At 36.1% G+C, this 27,653-nt stretch overlaps 1 protein-coding gene across 10 annotated transcripts in view; it reads right to left on the reverse strand.

Annotated features, from left to right (window-relative positions):
* The window catches only part of QKI (QKI, KH domain containing RNA binding), a 149,431-nt gene that overhangs the window by 48,484 nt on the left and 73,294 nt on the right, over positions 1-27,653 (reverse strand). For 5 of the 10 annotated variants that reach the window (XM_030236278.2, XM_030236277.2, XM_050972992.1 and 2 more), the window contains exon 4: positions 16,149-16,199. The exons of the other annotated variants lie outside the window; for them this stretch is intronic. In XM_030236278.2, coding sequence (XP_030092138.1) covers positions 16,149-16,199 — 51 coding nt within the window. The remainder of the gene's footprint in view (positions 1-16,148; positions 16,200-27,653) is intronic. 10 annotated transcript variants of the gene reach the window in all.

The raw sequence follows: 27,653 nt of genomic DNA on the forward strand, positions 1-27,653 counted from the left end.
CATGGAAGCTATGAAGCACTTACATTCTGTATAAAACAATCACAAACAGTAGACAAATTCAAATTCACAAATTCTTTAAATAGTATGAACTTTATTTTCACCAATGTTTCTTCATACTTTGGAAACTTTCATATCATATGAACTTAGCCTTCAAAATATCATTTTTGGGGTTTTGTTTTGTGTTTTGGAACCTCCTACTCTATATTAAACTTCTTAAAGACTACAATACATATGCTGTTTCTTAAGAGTACCTCCTCCAGCTGAATAAAGGAACAAGAATAAGAATACAAACACAGTATTACTTTCAATATTATTTAGAGCCTGTCAAGAGTTAAACAGATAAGACATACTAGTGGTTAAGCAACCTGTCTTTTCATTGAAAGTGAAACAGACACCAGACATAGAAACTCCATCTGAATCACTACAAAGAACATGAAAGCAATTCTCCCGTGTTAAGAATCACTTTCAAATACTCATGAAGACAAGATTCAAAGAATGAAACACTCCAAAAGGAACAGAAGTTGCCATTTTCAAAGGAGAGATGCATGTACTGGATGAAGAAAAGAGAGGAGGAGATGACAAGGCTTTAATACGGAAGTTACATAAGGGCAAGTGACAAGATGGTCACAATTACACAGGTACTCATCACATCCAAGGCATCAGTAATCCTAAAGATCAATATTAGAAATGTTTTCAGAAAGGGAAAGCAGGCTAAACAAAGCATTTCAATTTTAAACAACAAAAATCAATAAATTTAAGTAACACAGTCAAGTATCCAGTCTTCCAAAAAATAGCATCATGAAGCACAATACAGAAGAAACTTCTCAACAACTTTTTTAAACAGTGAATAAAGCTAGCAAAATTTTAATGAAACTTCATTGAAATTTGACAATATTTAAAATATAATACAAGTTTAAAAAAATGAGGCCTCAAAAAAAAAAGCTTATTACTTATTAAAACTTTGAATCTAGAAAAAGACCTATACAAACAAATCCTACTTACTTAAAATTTAAAAAGCTGAGTATAAAGTCTCCTTTTTGTAAGATAAACCCTTGTGGCTTAACCACAATTCACACTTTAACTTTGCCTTTTTTTTTTTTTTTTTTTTTCCAATTGCAAAAGTGTCTTTTTCCCCACATTTCATGAAAAATTCCTCCAGGAAATGAGATACATTGAGGAAATGTTCTAAGATTTAATACCAACAAATGTTTGCAGTGCCTCATATTCATATATACCTGAGGGAGCACTGCTCCTTAGAGTGTTTCATTTTTAATTCAGCTAAGTCTGAAATGTTTTGTGAAATACACAAGGATAAAAATGGGGGGCAGGAGGGAACTGAACCATGAGAGATGCATGAAAAATGTTATATAAAGGAATCAGTACTTGGAAACTACTTTTCACAATGCATGTAACATGCACATATCCATTACTCCACACTACCAGATACAGTGGTGTGTTTTGTTGTTTTTGATGTTATCTTTGCCAACTTTTTTAACAAAGGTGAAATTAGGTCTACCAATTTCAGAAACTGGAAACAAAGAGAAAAATAACTCTCACTTATGATATAATACAGAAAGTGATGTAAAGTGAAGCTGAGTTAAAACATCCTCTCTGTTGAAATGTAATCTTTGAAAAGAACTGTCTGTGACAAGGTATTTTCAATTTTTTTATTCAATTGTGATCAAAGCTCCGCTATTACTTTTTAAACAATTCCTTTTTTTTTTTAATCCAAAGCAGGAATGAGCTGTTTTCTTTTAAGATGATGACAAGCTACACCAATATGAGGTAGTATATAAAATAATATGTTACAGGTATGAAGAATGAGAGAAGGTTCCTAAAACCAGCAGAGGGCAGAGGAAGAAATGTGCAGCTACCTCTTCTTGCACTGCCCCAGCACTGGAATGAGAAATGTCCAGGTTGCTAACACCAGATGCAAGAAGCCTGCACAACCACAGTAACATGGGAGGCAAAACAAATAAAACGAATTTTAAAAGGCCAAGAGGAACAAATGTGAAAGAAAGGCGTCCCCAGGTAAAGCAGCAAGTTCTGCTCCTGAGAGACAAGGAATGCCTAAATGCAGTTTTAGCTACCATGCCATTAAACACCATGCACCATGTTTATAAATAGTGTTAGCCAACATAAAGGGGCTTTATGGTGTTGTATCCTTTTCTCTCATACTGAAAATAATATGGTACAAAGTCTCCACAACTTGTGTCAGATTAATGTTACATCAAGTACTGGCACTGTACTCCAAATTAGCTTGTTGCAGCATGAGAATTTTTTCCTCAGTTTAAAAAGAGAACAAAAACTGCATATATGACAAGCAAGCTGCATATAGGACAAACTAATGATACTGAAGATTTTTTTATCCCCCTAATTAACTTTTAGGTGGAACACGTTGTTTGTAAGGTTTATAATCACAGGTATTATTAGGGTGAGACCTCACAGCACAAGCAATCATACAAACTACTTATCAGTGAGATAACTGATTAGTGTATGACTATAATAAGCTCCTCTATGGCCATAAAGTACAGTAATAAAAGTGCTGTTGTTGAGAGTTATTAAGCCACATGGTATGACTGAAAGAAAGGCTAAGAAGAGTACAATTTCGCACACTGTTTAAAAAATAAAAGAAAATACAGAGTTTGGAATGGGCTTCCAATTTTTGTTTATGAACCTCAATACACTGGGGTTATGATTTCATCCAGTGCTCCCATTCTGTCTCATGCAATAGTTTTCTTAGTGGGTTAACAGTTTTCTAAGAAAACTGTTAATCAAATTTTTGTTTGATTTAGAATGCTAGTTGAATGTTATACCAGTATGTATAATTCATTATTTCCAGGTTTGGTTTTATCCAAATTGGGAAATTCAGGTTTTACTAGCTCGTTCATTCCAACAGAAAGTCAGGTGCAAAACACAGAGTTACAGTCATGAAAGAGAGATAATCTGCAAACCTCTTGCACTTAAGAGCTACCATTTTTTATGCTACTTCATTCTCCTTTTAAATCCTAACAGGATGCTCTGGAAAAACATATTTTCCCCCCAGGTAAAATCTTTATTTATATTAAACTAATCCTATGTGCAACAAATCCTGAACACATCTTTTCTCAACCATGTTTTGCTATAGTAAAGCCTGAACAGGAAAGCTGAATATATGTGGAACACAAGTAGGAAGGTATCTTTCTGAAGACTGATTAAATATGGTCCAAGATTTTAAAGGCTGATTAGGGGTTTTTTTTGAATAGCTGAGGGAGAAAATGGTGAAAAGATGGGGAGGAAAGAATTACTAGAACTTGCCTCATTGCATAACTTGGTACAAAGAAACTAAAAGATGTGGTGGTCCTGAAGTGAACTGCAGATAAGACAAACCAGTTCACTTCACAGATGCAGAAAATGTCTGGGGTGGGAAGGGACCCTAAATACCATCCAGTCCAAGCCCCCTGCTCAGGGCAGGGTCAGCTCAAGCATGTTGCTATGGGACAGGTTTTAAGTATCTTCAAGGACAGACACTCATCCCTCCCCTGGAAGACCTGTTCAGTGTTCAACCAGTGCTCAGTCACAACAACATAAAAAAAGCTTTTTCTTAGGTTTAAACATAATTTCTTTTCTTTCAGTGTGCACACTGCACCTTGTTCTTCAGTAGCAACTGTTGATCCATTCAGCCTAGTTGCCAGGTCTACCTATTGAAAAAGCAGTCAGGAGTAATAGAAATTGCCATGAGAATTATTTTGGGAAAGAAACATTTACTACTGCAGCAGGAAGGACACGTACACTGAAGGAAGAAACAGCATCAGGGAAATCAGAAAATATAAGACTTGGGGGAAAAGGAATTCAACTGCATATATTCAAAATTATATTACATACATGAGAAGCAATTGGCAGTGTGAAGTCTGCCTGCATCTCAGAGAGTGCCTATGGAAGAATTATACAGGAAAAATGGAGACTGAAGATGTACTACAGATGAACTACAAAGTAAAGTGATTTATGCCACAACCCTGGCGAATAACAACATTAGGAAAGCTTAATTATAACCAAACTATCTTGTCTGCTAAATTAAAGAACATTAAGGACAACATAAATGGCAGATGAAATTTCACTGTGTTCCTTGTTTGGCAGAAATTTCAGTGTCTTTAAATACAGCCTAATTCTGTAGACAGATTTGCTTTTCATTCTCTTGCCTGTGCATATACACTCATTAATCCTCAGAGTACCTAAGCACAATAATGGACTACTCAATATTTATCTCACTATTAGGGTCAATGTATTAGGTAGTTAAAAAAAAAATACTGCTACAAGTCCTCAAAATTTAGCTGCACCAAAAAAAAAAAAAAAAGAAAAAAAAAAAGAAAAAGAAAAAAAGAAATGTAGTGTAGCTACAGGAATGTTTTTGGGGAGGGATTTAGGGGGAAGCAGAAAAGCAGGTAAAGGATGCAACTGACTTGAATCTCTAAAAACATACTTAAATATTAGAAAGATTGTTCCTTCAACAAGGAAGTACTGCAGTCCAGCTCACTGTAAAATTGTATTCCTATTTTCCACACACCTCACCATACCACAGTAACTTCAAGTTGTGATCTTGCACCTCCTGCATCTTGGGCCTAAATGGTCATTCCTACTTAGATCTTCATATCCCATCCCAAAGCTTTCTTCTTAATTCCTCAATCTGACTGAACAAGACTGAGACAGCACCTTACTAGCTTTCTGTAAGCTACACAAAGCAGATGACTGAAAACTCCTCTAGAATAGAGTACAAAGTCTCTTCTCTATCTAGCCAATATGTTTCAAAGAGCTTCAAACCCAAATGAAAGAACTGTCAAGGCTGACTGAAACGGTAAAAATTATTTAAATGTTGGAAAAGGAAAATATCAATACAAAGAAAGTCACCAAAAATATTTCATCATCAACTTAAAAAAACTCCTCAGATCTTATTTCCCACCCCAAAGACCTTCACAAGTATAGCAAACTGACGAAAAATAAGTTGACAAATTAAGAACTGGTGAAGTAGGATCCAGTCACTTCCAACTGTCTGAAGACCATTAAAGAAAAATGAAATAAACACTAATGAAAAAAATCTATGCTAGTACCTGTTTATATGCAGCCAGAGAAATATTAGTTAGACAACAAAGAAAGAATGAAGAACTGCATTCAGGGTGGTAAGAGTGGAAGCAACTTTCCCACTAGGCACTTTTTTCAGAAAGCTATGGGCTATTCTGTAGTAATAAAAAAAGTGCAGCTTCCATTCTGTGCACTTTTTTCCACTCCATCTCATACAATTTTCTGTAATGCAGGCCACTAAAAAGATCCAAACCAGCTCAGTACCAACAGCGGGGAGCTTTGGAGAAGTAAAGTCACCAGTTCAAGCAAGTGTTGAAAATTACCCTTAGTATTCTCACTCATCTTGAAGTGATAGGCTATTAAATTCTGTTTTCACCAACCTATTAAGCAAGCTGGTATCCCTACTGAATGACAAAAACCACAGAAAAGGGAAGAATGTTTTCATATAATGTCAAATTGAACACTAGAATTAAAAGGCATCAGAATAGCTTTAGTCCTTCAAATGATACAAAGGTTTAATTCAAGTACACTAAGAACTTTAATTAAAAATATCCTAAGATAGAAAAACCAATATAACCACTCACAGCTATTTCTCAAGAGTCAAATGGAGGAGGTAAGATGTGGAGAGAAAAAATTCAGCTATTTAGTAAAAATCTCATAATACATTTTGTCTAATAAATTGTGCTGCAGGTACATTAAAATTGACAGTAGGTCTAGGTGAATATTTCTTCACACATATATATCAAAGTTTCAAAAATAATTCAAAGAACAGTTTAAAAGAAGCTGTGTGGATTTAAAGAAATAGAACCAACATGCTGATTTTAAAGAATTCTGAAACAGAAGTTAAATTTAGCCAAAAAGTCACAAATAAGGTCATTATAAATAAAATCCAGTCCTGATCTAATTTTAGTATTTTTAAGTAAGACATGATAGGTATTGCAGCCATGCAACAATATCTGAATTAGTAAGTCTAAAAGAAACATTATTCTACCATTCAATACAGTCTACATCTTTAGAACCTTTTGTTGATGAAGCTGAGCGGGTACAACCAAGTAGAGGAATCTTAGAGGAATGCACTTTGCCCTCAAGTCATATACTCCCAACCTTTCAAGAGTTGTCTGTCTTGTGTCACTTAATGAAACTTCTCTTCTTGCAACTGTTCAGCCAACCTGAGCTACAGAATTGTATTTTTAAGTTTTTGGCTTCTCTGCTGCAGAGATAGTTCCAAACAAGCATCCAGAAGACAGAAGATTTCTGTAACACTGTGCAAGGAATAAACCACTCAGTCTACAAATAATTCCACATCAGCTGATCCGTATTCATGGGAAGTCCAGACGTAATGAAGCAAAAATCCCTTGGATAATCTCTTACTGCTGTGTTTCTGCATCCTTTCCTGGGCAGTGAAACAACTTCCTAAGGGTCACTGCCCTTGCCAGGCAGCCCTCACTGCTCCCTCGGGGACTGGCCCAGCACCACAGCAGCCTTTCAGACCACATGCTGATGCAGCAGATGCCTCCCCACTTCCCCCCCTCCTCTTCTGCTGGACAAGGAAATTTGCAGCCATGAAGGGCTACAGAGTGCCAACACAAGGTCAGTGCTGGGAAAAGGAGAAGGTGGTGAAGGACCATATTTTAACACATAAGTGCTCCTTAAAAGACTGTCTCACCCTGTCTCGTGGAACTATCCTAAGTGAAACCCAACTATGCATGTGCCAGGGACAGAACACAGGCATCTCTATCTGGCATGAAGCAACCTGCTCATCTGTGTATTAAATGATAGCATTACAGTAATAACTGCAAACGGGGCTCACTCCTTCCATTTTTGTGACTGAATCTTAGGTCTGCCAAAAAACAAAGAAAAAATCCTGAAAAACAACCCATCCACCCCCAAACCTGTATTTGAATGATACAGTCCTGATATTAACATTTCAATAGAAGTTGTTAATTTAGATGAGGCCTGCAAACAAAATAAGTGCTTAGGTAGGTACCAAAAATAGAGGTTTTTATCAGATGAAACTCCAAGCCAACCCCAGAAAACCAGTTTAAGATGATGCACTAATTACAGTATCTGTTTGAACAACAGAAGTAATTTTATAACACGAAGCATCAGAACACACTGATTGTCCCAACCCCTGCTGATAAACTGCTTTAATTGTGCAGTTACAGTCAGGCAAATTAACACAGACTTTTGCTCCTACTGAGTTTCTAATGGCAGCAGTTCACAAGCAGAAAGCTGGTAAAAAAAGTAAGGCTACAAAGGTTTGCTGAGGGAATAGCACCTGGTCAGGGAGAACAGGCAGCTTACTCCACATTTAGAATTTCTGACCGAAGTTTCCACCTATAGAAACAGCAGATCAATGGCTTAAATTAACAGTCACATACTTGCTGTTTTGGTTGTCAAACAAGCTGGTGCTATTTATCGTCTTTAATTATAAATTATTATTGCACACCAAGCTCCCACAGCAAGACAATTTTGGATTGAAAAAGTGGGTGTCTTCCAGCACACATTCAACTAGCCAGTAGCTGTCAAACATTGTCAAAGGGTATTATCTAAAGCATCTTTTAAGAACTGTTGTAAAAAAAGAACTATTCTAAAAAAATAATTTAAAAAAAATTCTGGCTGCATGAAACAACCTAATGTTTAAATGACACAAGAGGACTCTGCCACTGTGCTCAGGATGCTTCAAACCAGGCACCACCCCAAGTTCAGATCTGCCCTAAATGTTCCCAACACCGCCCTGGATATATTCGTTAGAGATGAATGCAACTTTTACTACTGATACTTAAAATTACTATGAAGTAACAAACCTTATCCAGGCAAAGCAGTGAGGGTGCTCATTTCTCTGACTCTGGACTACAGGTAAGAGTTTTAACACTTTACCAGTATTCCTGGCATAGTAAACTTTATGTGGATACAGTTACACTGATATCCAAGTATGGTTTTATTCCCCTACAGAAAAGGGAATAAGCACCATGAAACATTTCACAATACTGTGATTTTTTTTACACACTGACTGCTCACTAAACAAAGTTTCCTTGAAAGAAAATGAAATACCCATAAATCCTGAATGCAAGCCTTCTTGGTTCAGAGTTGGCTTTAGCTGGCTTTTTGTAGGGAAGTACCTCTGTATTCTGAATCACAAGGTACAAAAGACATATTTCAATGCAGGCTTCGACCAACAAAACCTCATCTGTGATAGTGTACACATTCCTCAGAGCATTCTCCAATCAGGAAATACAGGCACTAAGTGTATTTTAACTCATGGCCCAAGTCCATTCATCATCAGTCACTAATGAAATTAACTTCAAAACAACCTGCAACTGTTCTAAAATCACTACTGCATATCTGCCTCTGAATTTATGAGCATTATTAATCAGTATAAGGCTGATTCCACTATTCAGCTTTAGATGGAGAAAGGATGACAAAAGTAAGTGTTCTTTTATATACCTTATTATCAAGCAGCATCTATGTACCATGTACACATAGTAAATTACTCAATTTACTACAAACACTTTAATATTTTTATTTTTAAAATAATTACCAGGATCTTAAATTATATATAAATATATGGAATAGAAAACAAATCTACAATGGATCTGTTTTTATGAACATGAAAAGGTATCTCTTAAAGCAGAACCAACATGTCAGTAATAGCATAGTGACTATACAATACTATGGAAATTACTCTTTTAAGTACATTAAGATTCTTTTGTATATCTGAGTTTTTATTTTGGTAGTATTCCAGTATTATCTTTTAATTAACCATTTTATTTCCTTTTATCCCAGAAGAAGACTAGGACACCAAGGTACTAGCCTTGCTAACACATGCCTCTATTCCACCCAAAAACTTACCAAGGTAACTAAAACTCTGCAGGCAAAATAGTCTTAATTAAACTGAAATCTGAGGACCATATTCCATCTAGGATTCTCATACTAGGAGATCTGAAAGTGCTGACATGCAAAAGGATCTAATCTAATAACGCTCTAAAAACTAACCCAAGGCATGGCAACCTCAAGAAATTTGCCTGAAGAAAGAAGTTGCAAGTCTAAGAAAATGCAATGTAATTACCCAGCAGTTTGTACACATCCAGGAACTGAGCATCAAGATCCTAGTACTGCCTCAGGTAAAAAGTCACCAACATCAACAGATGGTGTTCCAGGACTGCTCTGATACTGGGCCACAGAAACACAGAAGGAGGTGCTTCCCATTTTGCCCTCCTGCAAATCACTGCCTAAAATGTGAGAGGGGAAAAAAAAAAAAGAAAAAGAAAAAAAAAAAAAGAGGCATCCCAGCCCAACCATGAAGGACTTCTTTAAGAGCAGGTTCCTGTGTTTTTATTTAGGACTGGAAGCTTTTTGCAGTTGTGAATGATTTAGTAAAACATATAAACAGCATACTGAGGTGTACCCTTATTTGTAGCTTCAACATAATCATCCTAGTTTTTCATTTTTCTTTAATATGAAACTTTTACTTTCATCTGTGCAACAAACACAAATTGTAGGAAAGATCACAGGCACCTCTGATTTAATTATTTGGGAGCTTAGGAAAACATCTGAGCAGTGATTTCACATTTTGGAATACTTACTGTATTGTTTACAGTGAAGTGCTATCTCTATTCCTCAACTGTAGTAACAGGGAAAATGTCTGCTCATTGGTTTCTCAATCTTTTAGTCTACACAGTAAACCACTCCCAAGTATTTCTCTAAGATTCTTTTTTTTTAATGGTTAAGAGAAAACCAAGCAAACAAACAAAAACCAACAAACTAAAACCCCAACCCCAAACCACTGTTCTTGACTCCAATCTGGAATGTCATTTACAGCATGCTGTATTTGGAAAACTGCACTCTGGGTTGTATTAGAACTTGGCCAAGTAAAAAAACATTAAACAAATTATACTTTTGTGTTCAATAGAATGCATGATCAGCTCCTAGGCTAGTAGGGAAATTGCACATGTTTTGGAATATTTTCTTTCCTCTTCTGAAGCACCATCATGTAACTTTCAACAACAGTAACTGCTGCACATAATTGTGGCATCTGTCTTTACTGAATTTCAGCCATTTTTATTTCTCCATTCCATGTTTTATTTCCTCTGTCTTGTTTTGACTTGATGGCTGCTTCACACAGCAAACCTGGCCAATGCATTAACATTCTCCTCATCAATAATTTGAATTCAGTGCAAATTGATCTATTTTGCAGCTAAACTCATCCTCAAACCCCTGGGCTCCTGCTCTTTTATGACAGCTCCACATACACGTGATGTTGAACAAACTAAAAGGGTCAAGAAGTATCAAAATACACCCACACTTCTCTTCAGGTGCTATTCCTACTTAATCTAAACTTGAGTTCCAGAAACTTTCACAAATTTACGTTACAAGCCTATGAAGTAGACAGAACTACAGTAATTCGTACATAAATTTGTGAAATTGCAATTTTTTTTTATAATAAGGAATAAATGACTGAATTTACAGACCTCTTAAGGAAAAGGAGGGGAAGGAAATATCAAGAGGAGAAAAAATATAACAGCTAAGTGACCTTTTGGAAGTACCAGAATAAGCAGCTGCTGATACCTTACATTTTAATGCCAACACCTCCACACTTCTACATCCTTCCTCTCCATTTGCCTATTGCTTCCAGAGTCCCATGGCTCAGCCCTTGCCTGAAAATCCGACCATTCTGCTGGTAGCATTTCCTCAAGGAGAGCTTGCACATGCCTCTCATGTAGATACAAAACACAAGATACATCAATAAGGGTTCCTCTGCATAAATCTCAGTGAAGGTCTTAAGGGAGTATATTGAAGACAACTTTGTAAAATTGCAATATACTCCTGCCAACCCTTTGCTTTTTTTAATTACAAAGTAACTGTAAACTTTATAACAATAGAATTTTTCTTCCCCATTTTCCCATGCTGCTAACATTTACAATAATACACCATTACTAACATTAACATCTTTTCTGAGACTGCTTAGCACTTGGTAAGAAAAGTGATATTTCACTAACTCCAAAGCTTTGCATGAAACATACAAAGATGTTACTACAGAATAGTTTTAACACAAACTTCCAGTGAACTCATTAACATAACCTCAGTGTGCCAAGAAAATTAAAAAGCACCACCTCAGCTCACAATATAATAGACAAGTTTCAGATACAGAATAAAGGTATGTACAGAACCAAATTCAGGAAAATAAAGCTAAAAATTCTTCCCTATTTCTCCCCCTCCCCCCAAAAAATGAAGTAAAAAAGTAACAAGTTTAATTTTTTACTTTTTGTATGTACAAAAATGTGACCTCAGTTTAAGAACATGAAGTAACTACTGTTTCTATAAACTCAAATGAGACTTGTAGTGTAAAAGAGAATTATTGTTATAATCTGTTGCTAGCTTTATTTTAGGACATTGTGATCTTTAGGTTTTTACTGTTTGTCAAAGCAATTAAAAAAAGAGACTCAAGACTCAAACCAAACATACCTAGGTAGTAGTTTAGTAACTTCAAGTAACTCAAATAACTTCCCAAGCCATAAAGAAACTGTTTAACTGCTCAGAGAAATGAGGGGAAAAAAAAAAAAAAAAAAAGGAAAAAATTAAAAGAGCTGAAACAAACATTCAACACCACTGATTTTTTCAGAATGGTTCAGGGACAGCTTGGGGAAGGGAAAGGATAGAATATATACCTTTAACTTGTGACACTCTGCCAACAAAACTTAACCTGTGTGCTACAAAATTTTACCAAATGCAGGCAAGAGGCCCTGTGCAGGAAAGCAAAGCTGTTTGTATTGCTAGGATCAGGCTGACATGGTTACAATGCCAGAGTTTTAATTCAAAGTCTATATTTTGCAATCCTTGAGAATGGTTCTTCGTGATTTGGATATGTAACTAAATAATAACCAAGTTTTGACAAGAGCAGGCAGAGTCAGACTGGAAAAAACAGGGCAAGAGGGAGGGATGTAATCAATGTTACAACAGCTCTCATACATAAACTGAAGTGCTTTGTGCAATCCTGACCTTAGCAAGAAATAGTGCATCAAGTACTTATATGACAATATCTCGTATTTTGCTTATTTCCCCTTTCTTGTTTCAGTTCTTGGGATGAATCTTCATTGGAGATTTCTTGAAAGATACACTCCTGCTTCCTCTAGGTGTGCCAAGATAGCAAGAAGACTCAAGTGCCTAGGCAGCTAAATGCTACCCTGTACATTTGGATTAAAAGTGCCTCTTATGCCAGCAAGAAAGCAGAATCCTAAACATAAACCAAATCTTTTCCATAGGTGGTTGCTTCAATATGTACTGACAACTTTAGACACAATGTCTGTGCTTATAATTAGAACACTGCATTGTCACTTCAGAGAAAGAAACTGTCCCAAATCCCAAGACAGAACTATTCTGAGTTTTCTTGTACAGAAGGGTTTCCTCCACTGACTTCAGTTTAGCACAGCTGCAGGGGTAACTGCTCACTCCCTCAAGAGAAGTGGCTCCATTCCTTTCTCCTTCCCTCTTCTTTGTACCAGCAGCAGCTCTTGCTGGGGCCATCCAGAGCCAGTTACCAGAGCCAGTTAACCACTGCTGTCAGACTGGGTTTTGCCTGTTCAGCAAGCTGAACTGGCTCAGTGACACATTCCACAAGCAGCAGGCTGAGCACAAAGGAGGGCACAGGCAGATCTCCCTCTGTAGGAAGCTGCCAGCTGTCAGTCACACCTCTGGCAGGACACACAGCAGCCCAGCCACTCCCAAAAAGTGCTGAGGGTGGGGGAGCCCCTTGCTCTGACTGCCCAGGGGACATGTTGGCATTTAGAAGTGCCACATACACCAAATGCCATCTTACTGCAATACAGAAATTACTATTAGAAGTTAAATATTCTGAAAACTCAGCTTCCACTCTGAGTTAGGCCTGCAGAGCAAGCAGCTTCCTTCCACTTCAAATGCTATCTCAGTTGCTTACCTGAGAAACCAGCACACCATGTCCCGTGTATTTAAGCAAGGGTGTGTCAAAGAAAAAAACCCTGTCATTCACAGCATAGTGATTAACTCGAAAATAAAGTTCACTTAGACATAAAGGTTTGCAATCTTCTTAAAATTGTGTATTTTCACAGGATATGTTAATGTAAATTAAGTAAACTAACATATTTTAAAAATGAATTAAATTTTGTTACAAAGAATACAGACAAATCAAATTTTCCACTGAGCACAGAACTGACAATAAACACTGGCTAACAAACTAAAGCTGAGTCCTTTAAAGAATTCAGAACTGCCTCAAATAATCTCAGCACACAATTTTTCTCTGTATTTAAGACCAAAACCTTGCACCCAGTCTGTAATTACAGATTTATTGCAGAAGTTGCCTCAAATCCTTGCTACAATTAACATGGGATTTGACACAACCAAGCTACCACCTAGACAACTCAAAAGTGTGTCCACTGTTCCAAACCTTCTTTACAACCAATTTAATGCAACTACTCTACTGATTAGGATGACTACAGAATGGTGAGTATTCCAGCACATGTCACATGTTCCCAGGCTGGATTAAAACACAGTAATAGTCATGCCAGTCACAGACTGCATAGCTGAGTGCCAGCTTGGCACTGATATTAAATGACTTTTGAGAGTACCACTGGTAATATATTAGGGAAACCTTTCCTACAGAATAGAAATGATGGATGTTCAGGATCCCTCTTCACTGCTCAGGTAGCTTCAATCCAGTGATTTAAAAAAAACCAACCAAACAAAAACCCAACACAACCACTGAAAAACCCCCCCACCAACTTAAAGCAAAGAAAAATTGAATGAACCCCTCCAACAAACAAACACCACCAAAAAGTAAGTCAAAAAGCCAATGCATAGCAATACAACGTTAACATTGCAACTCCTCATACTCTGATGGTTTTCACAGAGAGTTCCCTGATCCTTCAGTGAATCTGTCCTTAAGGTCTGGGTTTGGAAGATTTTATTTACAGTCTGAACTTAATGAGCTGAAAAGCACAATTTTTTTAGTTAATTTAAAATACTATACACTAGCATCAGCTCTATAAATAGCATCTGTGCAACACATGTAAAAAAACCAAAACCTTGTGAAATTAATGAAATAAATAATTTCTGTAAAGGAGCAATTATGAAAATTATGTCCACTTTTTAAATTGGAAAACAACACGTAATAAACCTCCTGCTCATTACATAAGCCCAAAAGAAAGTGAAAGCTGGTCATAATTTTGATTCAAAGTGAAATATCACAATAGTTACAGGTATACTGCTTTCAGGAGAGAATGTCTAGATGGGCATCCTTCAAGATCCCGTTCAATTAGCAGTCCTGCAACTGCTGTTCAGGAGATCATCCCTCCAAAAAGCCACCTGGTTTAACAAGAACGTTTTGAATCCCACAAATTCTCATCAAATGTAGAAAAACATTCACCAAAGGAATGTAATTTTTTAAAAAACTCATTAAATAATCAATTTGCTGGCATCCTCACTTGTATAATTTTGAGTAAAAATGAGCCTACTAAGATCTGTAACCAACCAAATTATCACAGCTCCACTGCAAGACACCATAGTATGCAAAATTAAGATTTATTAAGAAAAATTTCAAGTTCTGTTTTTTTCAACACATTCCCTTAACTAGCCATTTCCCTGAGCTACCAAAGATATTAATGCAGAGAGAAATATCATCAATAAATACAGGACAGATTAAAAGAGGCTCACAGAATGTCATTTCTGTATGAAACAAAGAAAATTCTTGATGTGCTAACGAAGTCACTATTTTAAAAAGAGCAACTTTTAATCGTATTTCAGTACACTATCAGAAACATGCAAAAAGTTATTAAAAAAGCAAACTTGCTTCTGCTCTTCAAAAGACAAGTTACAAGATTCTTTCATTAAAATATCCATTATATACATTTTCAGACTGCATGCTAATCTGCCCCCACAAAAAAAATCAAATGGAAGTTTTAGAGTTTAACCTAATTACAAAAGTTGAAGGAGATAAGACTGGGTAGAAAAAGTCATTATGTGGAAGCTTTTCTTACATTTTACAATGGTTTCATCCACCCTAGAAAATAAGACAGCATTGTACATGAATTGAAGACAAAAATAATTACACACTTTGCTCACATCCTTGAGAGACAGGCAGAAGAAAGGTCAATTTCTTCAATATAAATGTTTCCTCTTCTTCAGAAAAGCACAAGCATTACAGCTTTTTTCAAAATGCATTTCCAAGAGATGACAAGGATTTACTGCCAACTGACAGGTCCTGACCTCCCACCTCCTTTTTCCCATCCTCTCCCTTCTTAAACTGGCACAGGTACTAATTTGGATCCATACAGCTTATTAACCATAATTTTTTTTTCTGCCCACTGAACTATTCTGTCACATTAGCTGACCAAAATCTAGCTTCTTTGCTGTTCCCACTGTAACCCTCTAACACAGACAGTGTTCCCACCTCCCAAAACAGAAGTTTAGCAAAGCTTTCCCAAATGTGTAATCCTGTATTTTTACGCAATGATGAAAACTCTCTGCCTTTTACTCACAATAAGGAATAGGAAGGTCCAAAAACAAAACAGATGGATAGTTCTTTGCTGTACCTCTAATACCACCTTCAAGATGATGTGATGCCATCAGGAGAAACTCAGCATGAGCTTTCAGAAATGTCTCTAGCACAGAAATAGTCAGAGGTTTTGTACCAGTATGTAAGAGGTTGCTCAACTGTCCAAAGTGAGAACGCCAAAGAGCTGATTTGAACACCAGCAGCTGGAGGCAAGAAGCAATCAACACTTCTTTTATTTTTCTAAGAAGAAAATCACTTACAACCCACCCAACAAATTTTCATTTTGTAGATCAGTTCAAAAGAAAAAACCTCAACAACTTTTATCACAAAAGCCTTTCTAATATTAGACCTACATATTTTTATGCCAATTGGATATTGCAACAGTGTGCAACTGATGTGAAACCTGTCTATAATCAACAAAATATATTCTTCCTCACATAGAATCATACAAAGCAGATTTAGGCAAGGGGAAGAAGCTGAGGTTCTTTTTCAACCAGAGTCTCCTCAAATAAGAGGTGATTTGCAAAAACTCACTGGAATGTTTACAAGAAGTAAAACATTTACTTGCCTCTACCTCCAAAATTGCTGCATCATGGCTGTCTCTGCTCTTAAAGGAGACCTGAAAAGCAAAAAAAAATTGGGCTTGTGCCCTATTTTGCTTCTTTAAGATGTTTGAGAGGCATGAAGAGTTGGAATTAGGGCTTTTCTTTTACCCTGTGATGGACACAAATTATTCCTTCTTGTTTACACTTGAGACTGAAATTTCAAGAAGCCATAATATAAGGCAACCTAGCAAAGGAACAACAGTGCAAGAATCAGCAGAACCTAAGTCACAGAAGAAAGGACAAACTTTTTTTTCCCCCCTCAGCCCTACTTTCCCAAGTTCTGCTCCATTTGGGTGATGAACAACACAAAATCCTTTTCCAGAGGTAAGCATTCTTGCACTACCACTATTTGTGATTTGCATAGAAATTCATGTTTAACACTGTGCATGCCAAAGGAAAAAAAAACAGGGGAAAAAAAATGCAGAAATTTGACTGACGTTGTATTTTAAAACTTTAAGATAAAAGACAATTAGGGAAAACCAAAGTTCTTTTCAGGGACTCTCTATGGTTCAAAATAAGAAAGCAAGTTAAAAAAAATAATTGTCAGAAGTTCTCTGCAAATGGAAAACTGAAAAATCCATGAACTGGCTAGCTATAAAAGGGAAACAAACATGACTTTCTTTTCCACTACTAATATAGACTGTAAGACATTTCCTGTGGATGCTGTAGTGATGCAGTTATCAGAACAGAAAAGCTGCTGCAATGTATTTCCTAAGAATTAGCATATTTCATCTTATAGCACTAGTAAAATGAAATTAAAATTTATGCTAGATGTAAAGTAGCAAAGAGTATAGTTTATTATAACTAATGCCCATTACTGCTGGGGCAAGTAGAATAGCTCATTAGTATTAATGGCACCATGTATTTCCATTCAAAAAATTGTTCAAAGGCCCTTCCTATTCCTTCCATCCACACTTCAACTATGTAATTACCAAATATGAAAAAGGAAAGTCAAATTTTTGTAAAAAGGGAAATTTAAAGTGCTGCTTATGAAAAACACGCAGTCATCAAGAAAAATAAAAGCACAATTCCTAAAAATAAGGAAAATATCTCTCAAGTACATCCTCAGAATCTATTTAGGACAACAAATCCTCATAAATTCTATATCATTGAAAAACTACACTGAACCAGTACAGGGTTGAGTATTTTAAGCCAACTCAGTGAATTGGCTTGAAGTCCTTATGATTGCACACATGGAATGTGATCTTCCTGAAATGCTCAACCAACATCAGACAGGCCAAAGACCTGAGCATCTTTTCCACAGGTCTGTTACTCGGCTCAGCTCTCTATTATCGACCATTGCAGTGTTACTTCTCCAACTGCAACTCGAAAAAGGCACCAATTCAAACAATGCTGGCACTTAACTAAATGCTCCAGAGGCATAATTCAAAAGGGGTTATTTTGGTTTGTGGGTTTTGGGAGAGTTGGTTTGTGTTTGGGGGTTTTTTTGGTATATTTTGCTTTTATGGGTTTTTTTAGTTGGTGGAGGGGGCGTGTTTGGTAGGGGTTTCTTTTCTCCCCATATACAAATTATAAACAGAGAATGGAACTAAATAAATCAGGAAAAGGAAACAAAGCTCATGTTTCCTTAAAATATTTGGGAAAAGTGTTTATTTTAAAATGAACTAAATTAAGAAAATGATGTTTTATTTAGAAATTACTTACAGAGGTCTATAAATAATCAGATTTCTAGATCACATAAAAACTGTTTCAAAGCTATGAAAGAAAAAAAAAAAATCACAAAATTATAGATTTTTTTCCTCCTTTCTGTTGAACAAGAACTATTTTCCTCAAAAAGTGCTTACTTTTCTGGGTGAAATATATGGTAATATAGCAAGCTAGAAGTTAAAGTGAAAATATTTTAATACAGACACTCACGTATCTCATATCATGGAATGTGAAGGTGAAGTTTAACTTTGCAGGTTGAGTCTATTTAACAACCAGCTGTCACTGAAAATAGCAGCCCTAACTCTCTACTTGCACTGAGCTGCCCCTGCTGCTCAGACAATTGTGCAGGGGCCAATTTAGGAAACTCACAAACTCAATGGACTCCTGAGGATGCACATGAAGCAGTGGGAACAGATGTCCTAAGGCCTTTAATGGGAACTGACCATCAGATCAATCCAAACATAGTGCCACAGCACGCACAGAAAACCTTCAATAATTTGCAACAGAGACAAGATTTTGTCCTCTGAGGACTACTAATATGATTAGAGCTCAGGCATTACTCTGCTTAAGAGTGTGTGAGCCTCCTGCATAATTTGACACAAATTTAAGTAAAGACACTTCAAATTAAATTCTAATTTAAGGATACCTGTGGTTACTTCAATATCCACTATATCACCTTCTTAAGGAAAACTCTATTTATATAGAGTAGAATCACTTCAAGATTACCAAACATATGAATGATACAAACACATTATTTTTAAAAAATTATGGTTTTAGTATCCTTTTTACTGTGCAATACATAGTACATATACAACTACTTATCTTGATACCTCTTCTGCCTGTACTATTACTTCATACAAAGTATTAAATCCTATTTAAATGTTTTGGAGCAGAAGTGCCTGACTGACTTTGGGGGAAAAAAAAAAACCCTAAGTAATCAAGTAAAATCAAGTAAAAATCAAAGTACCTCAACTATCAATTTCAATGCTATTCTCCACAGGAATTTGAAATATTTAATCTTTTGCAGTAATTTACAAACAATGCTTAAACTGTATACTCAAACTGTATACTCAAACCTATTGCTGCAAAACCATATGGTCTCACAGGGAAAGACACCTTCACAAAAAAGTGCTGCCTAAGACAGAAAAATCATCAGTGAAAGTTGTTGATAGGATTTTTTCCCTCTGCTAGTGAAGCACATTTTAATTATTCAACAGGCTACTCTAATACTCAACAAAAGTAAAACTCAAGTTTCCAATGCTCAGCTAAGCACACACAGTATAACCTCTATATCCTCCTTCCTGTTCTGCCCCCAACCCTTACCCTGCAGGCAGAGTTAATATGATTTATTCCACTTTTGTAGGATGTCATATTCTTGTGATGGGGACAAAAAGGTGGAAACCATCTGCACTAAAACGTTATTGACTGACTTAGTACGTAACATACAACTATTTAGCACACCAACACTCAAGCTTCACAAGGCAAGGAAGGTGTGCATTGCATTTGCAGTGTATGCAAGGCAAGAAGTAGGCACAGCTCATCATCTACAAAAAAGTTAAAGGAAACCAACAGCATGAAATACACAGACAAATCAATGGATGAAGAAAGAACACCAAAAAAAGATGAGGTGTCTCAAAGCAAGATGGGATGTTTTTATTGGGGCACTTAAATACATTTAATCTCTTTTAATAGCTTGTTTTAACATGACACAACATGCAGGATAACATACCTACTGGGGTTTTAAAACATTGCCCCATTTTAGGCAGGAGATGTTACTTCATTACTTTGAAGATACCAACAAATAACCTCTTAAATCTGATGATGCAATAGTACACAAAAATGCCACAAATATTCAAAAACACAGGCACGCAACAGTTTTTCTAATATACCTATATAAAAAAAAGGCACTAAGAAAATAAAGAATTTCACCAAAAGTTTCCACCGTATATGTTCACCAAGAGTCCAAAGAGCAGCTAAATTACCTCTGAATAAGCAGTAACATCTGAAACTCCAGGTACAGAAATCATTAGTATAAAGCACCATACTGAGCTTTTCACTTTTCACCATACTGAGTTTTTCACTTTCACTGAACTTTTCACTTTTAACTTTCACAAGCTATTCCCTGACATATGGGAATAAGCTTGGGGTATTTTTGGTCACATGTCACTACCCACACACAGTCCCAGGACACTGAATTCCACGCACTCTGCAAGTTCTGTATGTCCTTATTTCTACCCCATCCTAATTACATGGCTCTTAACACAAATAACCACTGTAAATGATGGTATGAAGAACAGACTAGATTTCAAATATCTAGTTTGATACATATGAAAAATCTCAGTTATAGAAAACAAGAAACTGTTTATCATCTATGAAAATGTACTTGCGAAAATCACATATAAATAAGCGTTAGGAAAAAAAAATTTGCAACTATTGTCACAATTTTGTGGAGACAACACCTTGTTCTCAGTTTCCTCCTGATCCCTCAGGCCTGATTTTATTCATCTCAAATTTGCTGTGTTACCTGTTGGCTGTGTTGCCTCACTTCCTTTTTAATAATTGCCTTGAAGAGTCTCAAACTGGTCGCACAGGTGAGCATACTTTACTTCTTTTTGGAAACAAGCAAAAAAATCTCCAAAAACCCTGCTTGTTTAAAGGAAGTTTAGTTTTTCAGTTTCTCTAATTTAAGACACACAACAAAAGACCACTACTCTAATCATTAAAACTTGCTGCTGAATACTGCTCAAGATTAATGACGACTGGTATTACAGACATGTCACACTAGTATGTGACATGTCTGTAACACATACTATTAGTATGACCAACTAACAGCATTTAATGTACCAAGTAAAAAAAAAAAAAATTCTACATGATTAAGATTTTAGTTTTCTGAGATTAGATGTAATCAAACCATACTGGAGTATCAAAATTTTAAATTCATCTTTACCAACAAGCTATTTTCATTTTAGCATACAGGAATGTATGAAGTCCATGAGGCACAAAACCAGATATGGGGGGGAAAAAACCCCAAACACATAAAATGCAACTTGATTACAGAATAGTTATCTACTTCATCAGCACAGACACAAACACAGTGTATACACATATGTATAGGCATAACAAAAGTTTTTGTGATCTCTCTAAGATTTTGGTAAATTAGACAGTACATTATCATAAACTGTAATTTTATTCTATACATCTTACCCACTATGCCTCTTTTTATATTTAAACTTATCTCCTAGTAATTTTTTCCCAGTTTTAGAGACTTTGACCAGAAGGAATAGTCAGGATGATTTAATCTGGCCTTCAATATATCATAGGCCATTACTTTTCTATAGAAAAAGAACTGCTCTGACAGTAATCATTAAAAATTGGCTTAGAGTGTATCCAAGGTCATCATAACTTGACTCCACTAATACAGGGAATTAAAGTTTGTTTCTAGATGGATACCTCACATTTTCTCTAAGAGAAATCTCTATTACTCAAAATCTGATTTAAAGAAAATTCTTAGCTTTGAGGCACAGATATACCAAGGGCTAACTGGTAAATTCTCCTTACTTTCTTTCACAGTAAATTTTAAAACTTTACACCTTAACCTCATTCTCAACTGCCCAAATGGCTAAAAAAATGGACAGAAGGGATAAAGAACATCAATATCATTGCTGAGTACTTTGAAAAATCTTAGGTAGTTGTGCTCTGAGTGACCTCAGCAGAGAGAATACTTCAAATACAAGATGCACCACGTACATTGTTATGCAGCCAAAACCTGCAAGTACAAATGTGAGACATACTCTATAGGTCCCAACCATAAATAAAATATCATTCACATTTTCAGTTTTTTAGTTGTTGATCCTACATTGGCAGGATCTGAGCCTGCAGGAAATTATGCTTCATTGTGTACCTCGGCAATAAAAACCAAGTTTTACGACATGCTTTCAGCAGGACTGTTTTCATCAGAAAGAAAAAAGCATGTTTAGCAGGTGTATATATATTTCAAATGACAAGTACCATCAACTCAGATTATAGGGGGAGATAGAGGGTCTGAATTTTCCTCAGTGGTACATAAACCTTGTCAACAGAATGCTTAACAGTGTTCTTCTAGATGACTATTTGGAGAGCTGCAAGCTTTCAGCTTCTAGATTTTTCATGTCCTAAAGCATAGTGGTAGAAAAGCTAAGCTTTTTTTTTTTTCACAATTACCAAGAAAGTGAACTTTTCCTATTTGACCAAGTGTATAACTTAACACAATCATTTTTGTCCAACAGTTAAATGAAATTTGTGAAAAACTGTCCATGGGGTGAGTGCAGAAAATTACTGTATTTGTGCATTGTAGCTGGCATTTCTCAAATGGGAAAACCCCCCAAAATCTTAGACTGGAAAAGAGAATTCCCATTCAGTTTTAGACTTAGGAACTTCACTCTGGAGCACAATCAGACACAGCAGTTCCTGCCAAAAGGAACTGCAAGTCCTACAAGAATAGAAAAAACATCAAGGGAAAGCATGCTTGTCAAAAATGGTTCAGGAAAGGCAATTGTAAGGTTCCATTCTTTTCCACATCTTAACACAGTATGTAATTTCAACACAGAAATTTTTCTCTCTTCAAGAAGATCTGCGTGTAGAGATTATGTGAAAATATAGCAAATTAATATCTATTTAAAACTGGATATTATAATCTTATTTTAAAGATTTGTATATGGAAATGAATTTCTCTAAAAGCCCATACAAGAAAGAGTTCCTCAAAATTGTAACTGAACTACAGAACAAAGAAAATACTCAAAAAATGCTAACAAATTTTTTTTCAAGTGAGCAGTCAATGAAACATTAATAAAACAATTTAAGCATAAAAACGTGACAGCCTTGTTGTATTTTCTTTAGAGGGAACAAAAAGTACAGTATGTCCATTTAAGACTACTCCTTCTGGAAGAACAAGAGCCTTCGACTTTGAGACTGGGAATTTATACAGAATGCATGATAGTCTGAGGAAACCTTAACAGAGTGGCTTTGGGATTACAAAATATTGTCTGTGGCTTGACAGTGTGGGCTGCAGTGCTCATCTACAAAGTGAAATGACCATTCAGTGTTTGAGAGAGGAAGCCCTCTAATCACTGAAGAACCTAATCCTAAATGGATGAGCTAACACAGTTACACCAACAGTCTGCTGCAGAACTGCTGTGCCATGAAGTATGTCTGCTAATCTGAATGCATGTCAAACTCACCTTCCATGGTTTTTTTTTTACAGTGAAGAAAAAAGAAAACCGGAAAAAACTGTTAAAGAATCAGACAGAGATAACCGCACTTCAAAATGCCAGATCATAAAACACCTTATCAAGTTCTTATTTAATGCTTATCACTGTTTACTTGGCATGAAAGGGCAATTGTAGGTAGGAACTAATCTAAATTTATTGACTTTATTAATTACCTACAGAAAATGTAACCAATAATCATGTAGCAACTTATTAATAAATACAATAATTTAACGAAATTTATCAGTGAATATGCCCAAAAGAACACTGACTTTAAAAGAAAAGCAGACTATTTAAAAAACATGCCAGTTGTGATCTCAGTGGGTTTTCTAGTGCTCTTTCTGTAAACCATGATCAATTCACACAGTTACAACTTTTTATTTTCTAAACCTTATTTTTCACAGCAGTTTGCCTGCATCCTGTGATATTACGACGTTCTATTACAAAATAAAATCTAGCTTTCTGCTCTTTAACAATGACACTCTGTTTAGGTTTTCATCAAAACAAGAAAATCCTTTAAGTCCACACCTTACAAATTCTTTTAAGAAACTGTTTTATCTGCAATGATTTTTTTGTTTGTTTGTGTATGGTTATCTCTAAGACCAATCATTACTGCCAACCATTCACTGTGCGCAATGTGCCTTCAGGGCAAACTTTATTAATTGTGCCTAATTACTGCAGGCAACCACTCTCACTCTGCATGTGACCTCTATTCACCTAATAGTTCAAGCTCTGAAGTTCTACTTGAATTACCATGCACTGCCATATCCACTGAGCTCCTCAAAAGAATTTCGTGTACGCGCTTTAAAGCTGCTACAGTAATTACTCCTTTTCACTTACTGTTTCACATTTTTGGCCAAATTAGTCTAGCATCAAACATTCAGCTTTCACTCCATAATAAAGCTGTTCAAGCTTGCTGAACACAGACTTTCCAAATTTCATAAGGAAAGCAACCAACCCATTCTTTTAATTTCTCAGGATAAATGAAATAAAAAACATTTAAGAGTTACTATAACAATTTTATACCCTTTCTTACTACCTACTGATATAGTTTGTGTATTTTCACTGTTAGAGTATTCTTCAGCATTGGTATCTGAAATAAACTAAGACTACCAAATCTTCTATGTCAACTTCTTTGCTTTACTCCTCCTTGTTATTTCTGTTCAGGTATGTAAAAAACAGCTGCTACTTAGAGAAAGTCCATCTCAGACTGCATTAGGAAACGTGCTTCACACACTTGGAATAGAAAAACCTCAGTGAAAAACTAGAATTAAAAAAAACTGCCGTGTAAGGAATGTAAGATGTCACATCATGATACAACAGATTTTCAAAAGCACTGAAATAATGACCAATGGGAACAGATACTTCACACAGAGGAATGAGAAGGAATAAGAGTATGCATCTTCCAAATTTGCAATTCTGACACTGCAGTTGAGGTTTCTTTTTTCCTGCTTCTACTACAGCCACTGTTATTAAACAGCAGAATTCAAGAGTCACAAAGATTTAAATAATAAATAAAATAACCAAAGCTCACCATAGACTACTACACCAAAAGGGACAAAACTCGTTTTTCTTTACTGTCACTAGGTTCATGAAAAAACCAAAGCTGTCTCCAAACAGATGAAAATTTCCTGTTAATTTTCTTCACCTCATGTCTTCTCCACCAGATAAACGAGGGCATTATCACTGTTTAATACAAGTTTTAATTGAGTACTGTCACTGGTGGGAAGAAAAGTGTGGAACCACTACTTTCCATATCAAACAAAGCAGGTAATTAACAGCTACTCTGGCACAATCCCTTATCACCAAAATACACAACACTGTTAAGTTCTCTCAATGCGAATGCTTTGCCTCAACAAAGGAAAGCTGATGTTTCAGGGTCACATTCACTCCTTTTTAATACACAGGCATAAATTTACTGCTCAGTCAGACACCTATAATTAAACACAAGAAGAATATAATTCTAATATTCAGACAGGCTTGCCTATGAGTGGGATATCTCCCCCTTTAAAGATGATTGCCTTTCATTTTTTAGTTTCAAGCAGCTACAGTTCACTTAGTTTTGATTACATAGCAATTAGATATGCAAATACAAGAGATCCAAAAAAAATGCTTTTTCAAATGTCAGATTGTAAGCAATCAAGCTTATTCTTTTCTCCTGTACACACAAGCTATTCATTAAATAGCTATTGTCTTAAAAACATTCCAACAGATTGCATTTATCAGTGTTTTAGAAGCAATGGGAGTGCACATTACTCAGAACATCGCTCATCAGGGAGCGAAATCGATCTTACAATTACTTTAATATATTCATGATAGTGGCTAACTGAATTGAAACTACGGATCATCTTCTTTGGGCATTTTTTCCACCATTGTTGTTATCAATATCAAAACTTACTGCATCATCAAATTAATCAAAACTCATTTGTTTATATATTTAATTGACAAACATGTTAGTAGTAAATCTCTCAGGTGAAATCACTGAATTGTGAATATCAGTATTTTTTTCATCCTATATAGAAAACCAATTCTGAATAGAATAGAATCTCCCATGCATCCAGAGCACAGAGAGGTTCTTGGTCCTTTGTGACATATTTCACTTGGAAGCAGCCCACAGCTTCAGATCCACTGATCACTGGTTAAAATGGTGGGAAAGGATGTTTGACAGCAGCACTGAAGAGACCAGGAAAAAGCAACTACAGCAAAACCATATGGACTGGTCTATAAATTAGTCTTACCCGCAGCTATGGGCAACCACTGACAGTTCGAAAACTTGTTCTTGCAAAACTCTAAAACAAAAGAATAAAATGGGATAGGGGCAGGTGTTGGTCAGTTGTTTCTCTAAAAGATCACAAAATCACCTCCAAACTAACAGGAGGGGGGAAAAAAATATCCCTAAAAGCAAGCCCATGTGTTCAGTGACTCAGCTGTGCAGAAATGTACACCAAGAGGGGAAGCTGAAGCAGTTCTTTCCTCAGGCTGAGCTTTCAAGCTAGGTAACTGAAGCAAATAAAATGTTTTCCTAGCTGATTCCATGATCATCCACCACACTTCACGATGTCTCTCACAGGAGCACAGATCCTTTTTCAAGGCAAGGAAAGCAGCAAAAATTACAAGAGATGCCTGATTCAGAGGTCTGTTCAAAACCCTGGGAAAAAAAAAAATCAGCTTAGGTCTGCAGCCCAGCTGAAGGCCCCAAAACGTTTTGCAAAGTCAGATCCGAGAAAAAGCTGGAAAGGCTTTTTAAAAGAACTTACATTTATGAGCTAACAGATGAATATGTATGTGACAAATTATCTGACATTCTGAGGGTCTTCAAATTTCCTTTCCCCCCCGCCCCCCAATTCCCTTAAATACTCAAAGTGATTTTCCCTTTCCCTCCCCTTGCAATACAGGAGCCTTATTTAACCAGCCAGGAAGGTAAAACTCACTGCCTGTCAGCTTGCTGTTGCTGCCCATGCAATGTTTCTATTCCTTCTGTTGCTTCTTCCCTAAGGGTCACTATAAACAACTGCTTGAGAAGCAAACATAACCTGTGTATTTGAACTCCTACCCACTACAGCCTAACATAAAAATGATACAGCTGACAGGAGAACCTGAATAACTCCCTCCCAGTCTCCTGCAAACACTCCCTCATCTATTACATGGTCCTCCAAGAAGACACTGGGAAAATCCTGTACCCACTACTGTAAAATACCAGGATCCAAAAGCATGCTCAAAATGCCACATTCCTGCCAATTTCTGCTTCTGCCAATATTGGTGATACAACATCCAACCAAATTCAAGATACTTAATACTCCGACTTGCAGAATCAGCCAGTTGCAAGTGAGTTTAACAGCAACACAAGTAATATACCAAGTATGACTTAATTAAAATCATTACCTTATTCTGCCTGGTAGATTCTTTTACTGTAAGTCATGAACCATAGATTTGACTGCAAGTAAGAGGTCTGAAGCCTGCAATAACCAAATCAGAGTTCCTTAAAAGAGCCGAAACACATAATCAATAGTAAATGTGTTTTCCTCTTCAAAATGTTTCTGCAGGAGTATATCTGATTTTTCTTAGAAATGGAGAACTGTGGGTTGCTTTTTTTTTTAAGGAGGGTTAATTTTACTACCAAATGAACTATTCCAAAAAGGTACATTTCAAGCTAAATTGAACTTACCATTTAAAAGGCTGGATACTGAAAAATTCCACTAGTTAGGCTGCAAAAACCAATTTTGGTATTTGCAGTACCCTTGTGTCCTCACTGCATACTAATTTCCAGAGCAGCTTCAATATTTCAAACCATGTAACTTTAAAATTTATCACTTATTTCAGTTTGTAATACAGCTTATCTTAAGACTTTTTCTGATTCATGCTGTGTGAGTCAATGTGAGCTAACAGATTTAAGTTCTAGCTCTTTTTGTCAGTCAAAATTTAAGTGAACATTCAATTCCAGCACTGTCAACTTGAAACATAGGGGTATCTCACAGCCACCTCAAAGACTGCTTGGTCATTTATGGATCACTTACTAGGAGGAAAATTACTACAACATACTTTATCAGCACAGAAAAA

This window comes from Serinus canaria, chromosome 3 (assembly GCF_022539315.1).
Source record: "Serinus canaria isolate serCan28SL12 chromosome 3, serCan2020, whole genome shotgun sequence".
Taxonomy (NCBI): Eukaryota; Metazoa; Chordata; class Aves; order Passeriformes; family Fringillidae; genus Serinus; species Serinus canaria.